Raw genomic sequence first — 10,235 nt, forward strand, 5'->3', positions numbered from 1 at the left:
TTGGAGTGCAAGAGTTTGAAGACTCAGCATTTTGCTGTCAAAGATTAATGATGAGCAAGGTGGAAGGACACCAATCTCCCAAACAAACATCTCATCTAGGATCCAACTGGGGAATCCAGTGGCTTGAATTAGGATTGAACTGGAAATCTCAGTATGTTATTTAAGTCTTCATATATTGGAAGATCCTTGTTCCCTCAAACATGATGGGACTCCAAATTTGGGTTGGGTTGATGTGTACCAGTACAGGAAGCCATGGTTATGGAATTGATTATACTGTGTCCATAGTGATCCACATGGTGATGTTCAGTGTTGACAAGTGATGTGTGAGAGCCATCAATCCGGACAGACGAGCAGTATTCTGCAGTAGAGCAGACAAGGGCTAGTGAAGAGGCCCATAGAGTTTTTGCATCCACTTCCCCGATCATTCCTGAGTTTCTAAATGAGATTTACATGCACCTTTACTTTGTCGTGGGTAATTTTCAGGTACTGGTGGTATGTGATAATTCAGTCAAATGTCACTCCAAGATAATTCAGGGTGGGATCATGTCTTATCTGCTGGCCACAGAAGTCCACATGCAATTTCATCCTAGCCTCTTGACTGTTTAGATTAAACGCTGACATGACACTCTTAATGGGTTTTGGTTTTAGCTGCCAATATAAGAAATATTCTTCAATGCTTTTAAGGTCCTTGGTTAGGACTTGTTCTACAATAGGTAAATCCTGTGCCTGTGTAGTCAGAGCAAAGACAGATTTCCATTATGATGTTTGGGGAAGGTCACTGGTGTACATATTAAACGAGATCAGTGCTAGGACTGAATCCTGTGATAGGCAATTGTTGAGAGTGCATACCCTGCTGACCTAGTCACCAAGGAAAATGAAAAACCTGCGATTGGTCAGAACTTCTCGGAAGAAGTTTATCATTGTATTGCATGGGATAATTTTGCTGGCTTTCAGAAGACTTTTCACCCATATGGTGTCACAGGCAACAGATCAGTCTAAGAAAGCTGCCCGAATCTTTGAGTTTTCGCTGGACTCTCACCTCAGTGTGTGTTGTTTAAGACTCATACTTGGTCGGTTCAGCTGTGGCCTGGTCAGAAACCTACTTGTTCATTAAATAACATTGCTTCTACGAGCAGCATTCGCTCCTTTAGTGCAATGGAACTCTTGAACAACAAGAGTAAATCTCATCAGCGTAAGAGACAACCTTCTCGAGGGGTGGACCAAGACTGTGGCATGAACTCCCCCAGGAACTAAGAACTATCATAAAGCTCACCACTTTCCATTCTAAGGTCAAGGTGCATTTCTTTGACCTCGCTTCTCTAACATGAACATAGCAAGAGGTATATTTAACAAAACAGCTAGCAAAACATAACATCCACTCACTTCTCCCTCTGAGGAGAGAATGAGAGAAAGAACACCACACTCAGATACAATGGTGAACAGCATGGTGTAAAAACCTATATAGAATAGAATAGCATATAAACAAGAACAAAGCTACTCTCCTTTTTATAGGGTTACGGATAATATGTTATTTTTCAAAGCTAGTCAATTCCTGCTAAGAGTTAAGCCAGACAAAAATAATTCTATTTTCAGTTAGTGGAGAGTACGTTCAGGTTTCAGCAAGTTATGAACACACAAATGGAGGATAGGGGTTATGCTTGAAAAAGTTTCCATGCTATTTAACTTAACTATAACAAGAGCCAACAAATGCCCATAACAAAAATTAATAAGCAATGTAGGTTTTAAAAGGCTTAGTCACTTTTTCCTACATATGCGTTATTTTGCTAAGATCAGCCTTATGGCTTAGCTGATAGCAATGTTGCAAAGTAACAGTGTAAGAAATTAACTGAATCTCTCAGCTCAGTCGTCTTATATTTACTTAAATTAATTGTTTTGGCACATAGTCAAGAGATACGGGTTGGGCAGAAGATGGGGAAAAAAGGGAGAGATTCAAAGTGACTACAGCTCACCAAGAGCTTGCACTGCCTGCATTAAACTGTCCTCATCACAAGGACAGGGCAGGACAACATTGTGCCTTTAAGGAGATTTCTACCTCTCCACTACTAAATTTTTGTTAATAGAGAACAGAAACTGAAGAGTGTCATTCTGATCAAAAAGAAAAATTCCACTTTGGGCTGACAAGTTTCTTTCTAGGATTTATTCATTCCTAACTTTTCAGATAAATTCTTCTATACAAAACAGAAGAAAATATAGAGTGGCAGTTATCAGACATACCAATATGCTGTTGGTTTAAAAAAGTGTACCTAGAATAAGTTCTGACTCTGACGTTTAGCCTTTCAAAGTTTATGAGACATGGTAAACAAACAAACAAAGCTGGGTGGCATCTCAGGGGATGGTAGAATTCTTATGGCTACTAAAATTGGTGATTTGAAGAGCAACCAGCCAGCCTGTGGTGAGAAGCATCTAAGTTTGTAAGGGCACTGAAAGTGTTAAGATCAGCTTAGAATGTGTTTTGCTTTTATTTCATGTGACCAAATCTGACTTGTTATGCTTTGACTTATAATCACTTAAAATTTATCTTTGTAGTTAATAAATGTTTGTTTATTCTACCTGAAGCAATGCGTTTGGTTTGAAGCGTGTCCGAGACTCCCCTTGGGATAACAAGCCTGGTACATATCAATTTCTTTGTTAAATTGACAAACTCATATAAGCTTGCACTGTCCAGCGGGCATAACTGGACACTGCAAGACGGAGGTTCCTAGGGTTGTGTCTGGGACCAGAGATGTTGGCTAGTGTCATTCGGTTGCACAATCCAAGGAGCAGATTACATGCCAGAGGCTGTGCGTGAATAGCCCAGGAATGGGGGTTCACACAGCAGAGGAGGGTAAAGTTGGCTCCCCGAGTCAAGGATTGAAATGACCTAGCAGATCACCGGCCCAGATAACACCAGAGGGGAACATCACAGTGGGTTTGGTTTAGTTTAGTTACATGCACAATAAAGATCTACATCTCAATGCATTTATAAACAATTAGTAAAGCAGGTTGGCAGTCAAAAAGCTGACTTCCACCAATAGAAAACACAATGGAACTTTCTCTCTGTGTGTGCACCTTTACGCATGCTCAGATGACCAAAACAAGAAAGTTACTTTATTTGGTTATTGCACAAATATTCTCACTTTACATCCAATACATACCCTTGATGGGATTATAAATAAACCAATTTTTCACATAAATAGTCTGAACATTTATTTTAGAAGACACCCCCTTTTGCTTATTTCTTAAGTAGAAAAACAAAGCCATGATCCTTTGAAAGAATCTCAAAAGTAGTTTACAAATAGGAGCCAAGAACATGGCCCACTATCACTTCTGGAAATAGGGTGACAAATTCTTTTCCCACTTTGAAACTTGTCAACAGATTAGTCCCATCAATCTGCCACGCATAAGGAAGACAAACAGATGTTTACAAACATTCTTCAAACTACAATCTCCCTGGACTCCAACAAGGAAGCTTGAGGACTACATTTTCATCCTGATTGGTAGATCACTACCAGTTCCCTCTGATATCAAGTAATCATGCATCCGAAGAAGTGGATTGTAGCCCACGAAAGCTTATGCTCTAATAAATTTGTTAGTCTCTAAGGTGCCACAAGTACTCCTGTTCTTTTCACTCATCCCCTTACACTCAAACAAATGCCACATGTTTTTATTGCCAGATGTTACAGAAAACAATCATCATATGTGCTGGATCGTGGAACATACTTTTTCTTACCATATAAAACATTTTTAGTAGGGACAATTTTAGATATATTGACCTTGTGAGTCTAATGCTCACTGCATCCATGGAAAAGAAAGACTCATGCGGAGAAGCTGCAAAATTAATATATAAATTAAATTTTATATTTACAGTCATAATGCCATTACAGTTTGTTCATAACTTTGTGCTCACTACCAGATAAGACTTGCCAACCACTCCCATCTATCATACAGAAAGTGTTCAATAAAAAAAGATCACGCCCCTAATTTACCCTTTAAACATACACACACAAGTCAGAAAACAGTTATAAAATATTCTCTGTGTTCTTTACAAGGATGGACATTATTAATACTTGACACTAATAAAAGCTAGGTTCCTCAATACTTTTGTGGACTTGGGCTAAGTGTTTCCTCTGAAAAAGGAAGGACAGGTATTCAGAGGACAAGAAGAAATTATGAGTATTTTAAACTGGAGTATAACCATACCACATAATGTTGCAGTTGCTTATGCAATGTTATTTAGAAAGACCGTGGTCAAGATATTAGACATGGACTTTCTGTATTAGTGTGTCTAATGGGTAAGATTTGTGGTCCAGATGTATGTTTATTTATCAAACAAATTTGTGGGCTGCTTGAATATGTAGATATGAGGGGAAAAAACTTTGTAATAGTTATCAAATTTTTCTCTAGTAGCTACTGTTTTTATATGCTTGCATATTTTGGGGGAGGGACCCTGCAAAAACACACCAGCAAACTAAACCTTTCTATGATGGATAAGGTATTTAACTGTATTACAGAGAGGCTCAATGCAGAGAAACAGATTTTATTTAAATGAAACCTACTTTTAAGTGGACAGTCAAAACATCTTCAGTTGAGCTAGCAATTTCTCTGAATAGATTAATATCTAGTTTATGAGACAGTTAACTAAAACTTTTTTTTTTTTTTTTTGGTTCAACTAATATCTTTTTCTAACCAGCAACCTAAAATTTCAGTGCTGTAGTACTACACATACTGTGGGAGGAAAGTATTCACCAAAAGTATCTCAGAAACCAGAAGGAGGAGGACAATTAAAAAGAGGATATCAGAACATCAGGGATCCATTAAAATGCACATCCAGGCAAAAAAATGGGCATTTCCTCTCAGTTAATAGCTAAAAGAATTAATATCTGGAAGGCTCTGCAGTCACTTGTATTTCCATTTATATAATCATGTACAACTGACATTTCCCACAGACCCTTTTGTACCTACTGAGCTGGGTCTGTTAATATTACCTCAGTTGTACTGCCTAGCCCAGAACTTTTCCCAACATATCACCAAAAGGGTGACTTGTTTAAAGACACTTGTTTAAAGTAGGGTGATGAATGTGATTAAAACCTTGGTTGTTGAGATTTGACTGTTTCCTCTTTTACTCAGAGTATGGGTGCTTCTCCTCCTCCCCTCACAGATTTTTCCAAATGACAAAGATACTTTTTGCATGGTAACAAAACCTCTCTTTAGTCGTTCATAATGAATACCATCATTATATTCAGCTACACCTCACTCTGATGTTTTCCTTATAACTCTTACTCAGTTGTCCTAGTGAAACCTGCACTGGGAAACAATCTCCAACACTCCAGCCTCAAGCTCTAGAGAATCCCAATGCAATCGCTCCTGTAATTTTGTACAACTTCTAGTTAAAAACAATCTCTACTGAGAAACTGACATTTGTTGGCCCCTTGGGTGGTAATGCAGGTTTCACCACTTTCACACAACTTCTTCCTTAGTAGGAATCCCTATATATGGCTAGGAAACAGATCCATACCCCACATAGGGTTCACACAGCCCAACAGGCAAAAGGGGAACACAAAGACACCATACAGGGGAGGCTCAAATCATAGCAAAGTAAAGCTCAGCGCATCCACTCCCAAAGGAAATTAAAAGGAGGATTAAACGTAATGGGGCGAGGGAGGGACGGGCACCGGACCCAGGTTCAAATCACACCAGGGAATGGCGCAGGAGAGGAAACCAGACCCCACCTTCCAAGGAGAAGAAGGAAGCCAGCCAGGGCCCGGTGTGTTCCCCTCACCCCAGGGTCAGCTCCCCGACTAGGTAGGGGCGGGCTCCACGCCCTGCTCGCTGCCCTCGGCCGCACTCACCCCCTTTATCCTTGCCGTACATGTGCCCGGCCACTTGGTGGGAGAGCGGGACGCAGCCGTTCAGCAGCCCCTGCCTGCCCCCGCCTACCGCGACTGAGGGGCTGGACGGTTCGAGCGCGGAGCCCCGCAGCGGCTCGGCCTCCTCCCCGTCCCCAGCGCGGCGCTGCCCGCTGTCCGGACGCCCCGCAGGCGGAGGCGGCGCTCGGCGCGGGGGCTCGGTTGCCATGTCCCGGGCTCCGGGTCTGCGCCCTGCGGGCTTCACCAGCTGCCGACTGCCCAGGGAGGAGTGGGGCGGGCCCGCGACCCCATCGCCCCGCGCACCGCTCGGGAGCCCGGCTCCCTCCCTCCGCGCTCGGAGAGCGACTGGCGGCGGCAGCACCGCGATACTTCCCTGCTCCGGCCCGGCTCCTCCTCCTCCAGCGCCCCCGCGCGGGGCTGGCCCGGCCCCCTGCGTGCAAGCTCCGGGGCAGGGAGCGGCGGCCGGAGCCTGTAATTGCTTCGCGTTGCCTGTCCCGAGGCTGGAGGGGACCCACGCGTTGAGCCCTACGGACAAAACGCAGCCTACTGCAGCCCGTCTCCAAGAGGGGCATTTTCTGCTGGTTCCTTCTCCTGGGAGGGGCCAGCTCCCTTGCGACTCATAGGCTGGACGGACCCCGGTCCTGCAGTGGAGATGCTCGCTCCGAGCCAGGTGTTACCAGCACCCACCTTCTGCAAAAGCTGTGCGAGCTCTCCGGATTGCAGAGAAAACCTCCCCCGGCGCCAAGGCGAGGGCTGCAGGGGTGGCATCCTGGAAACACACCTGAGCTGAGCTTTATGACCACGGGGCTTGTGCTCCCAAAGTTAAGCATAAGAACATAAGCATGGCCCTACTGGGTCAGACCGAAGGTCCATCTAGCCCAGTATCCTGTCTTCCGACAGTGGCCAATTCCAGGTGCCCCAGAGGGAATGAACAGAACAGGTAATCATCAAGTGATCCATCCCGTCGCTCATTCCCAACTTTTGGCAAACAGAGGCTAGGGACACCATTCTTGCCCATCCTGGCTAATAACCATTGATGGACCTATCCTCCATGAATTTATCTAGTTCTTTTTTGGACCCTGTTATCATCTTGGCCTTCACAACATCCTCTAGCAAGGAGTTCCACAGGTTGACTGTGCGTTGTGTGAAGAAAAACTTCCTTTTATTTGTTTTAAACCTGCTGCTTATTAATTTCATTTGGTGACCCCCTAGTTCTTGTGTTATGAGAAGTAATAAACAACACTTCCTTATCTACTTTCTCTACACTGGTCATGATTTGTAGACCTCAATCATATCTCCCCTTAGTCTTCTCTTTTCCAAGCTGAAAAGTCCCAGTCTTATTAATCTCTCCTCATATGGAAGCCGTTCTATACCCCTAATCATTTTTGCTGCCCTTTTCTGAACTTTTTCCAATTCCAATATATCTTTTTTGAGATGGGGGCGACCACATCTGCACACAGTATTCAAGATGTGGGCGTACCATGGATTTATATAGAGGCAACATGATATTTTCTGTCCTATTATCTATCCCTTTCTTAATTATTCCCAGCTTTCTGTTCGCTTTTTTGACTGCCGCTGCATATTGAGTGGATGTTTTCAGAGAACTATCCACAATGACTCCAAGATCTCTTTCTTGAGTGGTAACAGCTAATTTAGACCCCATCATTTTATATGTATAGCTGGGATTATGCTTTCTAATTCAACATTAAATTTTATCTGCCTTTTTGTTGCCCAGTCACTCAGTTTTGAGAGATCCTTTTGTAGCTCTTCACGGTCTGCCTGGGTCTTAACTATCTTTAGTAATTTTGTAGCATCTGCAGATTTTGCCACCTCACTGTTTACCCCTTTTTCCAGATCATTTATGAATATATTGAATAAGACTGGTCCCAGAACAGACTCCTGGGGGACACCACTATTTACCTCTCTCCATTCTGAAAACTGACCATTTATACCTACCCTTTGTTTCCTATCTTTTAACCAGTTACCAATCCATGAGAGCACCTTCCCTCTTATCCCATGGCAGCTTACTTTGCGTAAGAGCCTTTGGTGAGGGACCTTGTCAAAGGCTTTCTGAAAATCTAAGTACACTATATCGACTGGATCCCCTTGGTCCACACCCTTGTTGACACCCTCAAGCACCCACAGAGCGTTGGCAGGATTAGAGCTTAGCGCTGTCACAAGAGCTTTCAGGCTTCCTCCAAACTAGGCAGTTTTAGGTGGGTGAGGGAGAAGACAGCACCGGTGCTACCATTGGCTTCCAAAGGAGCCCAATGGTAAACAAAGCTCTTGTGGACAGGGGGAAGATCTATTTCTAATATGAATTTAAGTAAACCTGCTCCTCTACAGATTGAATTGAGTGTTGTAAAACCGACTCAGGCTGCCAGCTAAATTCAGTGGTAGCACACTGTGGGGGTTTTTCTTCTCTCTAAAATTCCTTATGGTAGACAAAGTCTGCTATCTATTGTTTCTACATGTAGACTGACTAAGGCCATGTCTTCAAGGGAAAGACTGCCACTACATCACTGTGATGCCTCAGTGTGTAGACCCTCACTTTCTTCTCTCCTCCCCCAGGGGAATTATCAGCTCTTCCTGTCATGCTGTAATTACTGCAGTTTCTTTTCCCCATTTCTCTCCTTTTGTAAGATTTATTCACTCCTGCAATTGCAACCACCAGATCTGCACTTTGGCACAGCAGCTTACCTCGTTGTAATTAGATAAGTAATCAAGTCAGCTGTATTATGTCTCACATGACAGTTGGCACCTCCTGGAGAAAAATATGCCACGTAACATCATGCTGAGGCATTGGTTCAGTAAGAGAGTAGAAAAGGCAGGAAGCCCAGGGGAATCCGAACAGTGCAAGAGACAGGGAGTTATTGCAAGGAATATAATACCTACAGCATAGTGACAGTACCTTATTCCAGTGAAAAGTAATGGTATATAGCAGCTCAGTTTAGAGTGACCAGACAGCAAGTGTGAAAAATCGGGACAGGGATGGGGGGGGAAGGGGTAATGGGAGCCTATATAAGAAAAAGACCCAAAAATCGGGACTGTCCCTACAAAATCGGGACATCTGGTCACCCTAGCTCAGTTTGAACCTTGATTAAGGTCTTTTTTTTTTTTTCTTTTTAGACCCCTAGTTGGTTAGTATAGAGAGTATAGCAATAAAAGTTCAGCGGGACCAATCCTAGACTGAAAAGACTGCTCATCTCCCCTGAAAAGGTTCATCCCTTCCCACTGTGCATCCAATCAATCTCCTGTGCTCAACTTCAAGATTTTGGGCAGCAGGATAGTTGTGAAAGTTAGCTGCTCCCTTCCTCCAAGCACAATAAAGCCATCTAGATTTCTTCCAGAGTGATGCTGATAAGGAATTTTAAGACTAGGAACTAAGGCTGTCAATTAATCGCAGTTAACTCAAGCGATTAACTCAAAACTAATTAACTTGATTAAAAAAATTAATTGCACTATTAAAAAATAATAGAATACAAATTGAAATGTATTATAAATATTTTTGGATATTTTTCTATATTTTCAAATATATTGATTTCAATTACAACAATACAAAGTGGACAGTTCTCACTTTAGATTATTATTTTGATTACAAATATTTGCATTGTAAAAAAGAAAAAATAAATAGTATTTTTCAATTCACCTCATGCAAGTACTGTAGTGCAATCTCTGTATCATGGAATTGCAACTTTCAAATGTAGATTTTTTGTTGTTACATAACTGCACTCAAAAACAAAACAATGTAAACTGTAGAGCAGTGGTCCCCAACGCGGGCCATGGCGCCCACCGGGGCATTTATGTGCGCCCGCCTAGTGCCCAGCAGGGGAGAGAAGCCGCGGCCCTGCGCCTGATGGGGACAGAGAACTCTGGGGCTGCAGGCGCTGGTGTTCTCTGTCCCCGGCAGGCGCGGGGCCCGCCTAGTGCCCAGCAGGGGAGAGAAGCCGGGCACTGGTATTCTCTGTCCTCGTGGCTTCTTTCTGGCTTCTCTCTGGATTCATATATTATGTAATATTAAATATGATGTTTTTCGTATTATTTAATGTACAAATACAAAATAAGCCTTGAAAAATTGTTGGCGCCCGCCACACTCTTCTGAAAACATGAATGCGCTACTGGCCACAAAAAGGTTGGGAACCACTGCTGTTGAACCTATAGGTCCACTCAGTCCTACTACTTGTTCAGCCAATCACTAAGACAAACAGGTTTATTTACATTTACAGGAGATAATGCTGCCCACTTCTTATTTACAATGTCACCTGAAAGTGAGAACAGGTGTTTGCAGGGCACTTTTGTAGCCAGCAATGCAAGATATTTACATGCCAGATAGGCTAAACCAGAGGTTCTCAAACTGCGGTCCGTGGA

The 10,235-nt window shown here is 43.0% G+C and overlaps 1 protein-coding gene across 1 annotated transcript in view; it reads right to left on the minus strand.

The window, feature by feature from the left end:
* Positions 1–6,075, minus strand: part of IPMK (inositol polyphosphate multikinase) — an 85,730-nt gene extending 79,655 nt beyond the window's left edge. Inside the window, exons 1-3 of the mRNA XM_029911381.1 lie at positions 5,850–6,075; positions 1,384–1,457; positions 1,104–1,163 (exon numbers count right to left, since the gene is read on the minus strand). Coding sequence (XP_029767241.1) covers positions 1,104–1,163; positions 1,384–1,457; positions 5,850–6,075 — 360 coding nt within the window. The remainder of the gene's footprint in view (positions 1–1,103; positions 1,164–1,383; positions 1,458–5,849) is intronic.
* Between the last annotated feature and the right edge of the window lie 4,160 nt (positions 6,076–10,235).

Source organism: Terrapene carolina, unplaced genomic scaffold (assembly GCF_002925995.2).
Source record: "Terrapene carolina triunguis isolate 2854851 unplaced genomic scaffold, T_m_triunguis-2.0 Scaffold95, whole genome shotgun sequence".
NCBI lineage: Eukaryota > Metazoa > Chordata > Testudines > Emydidae > Terrapene > Terrapene triunguis.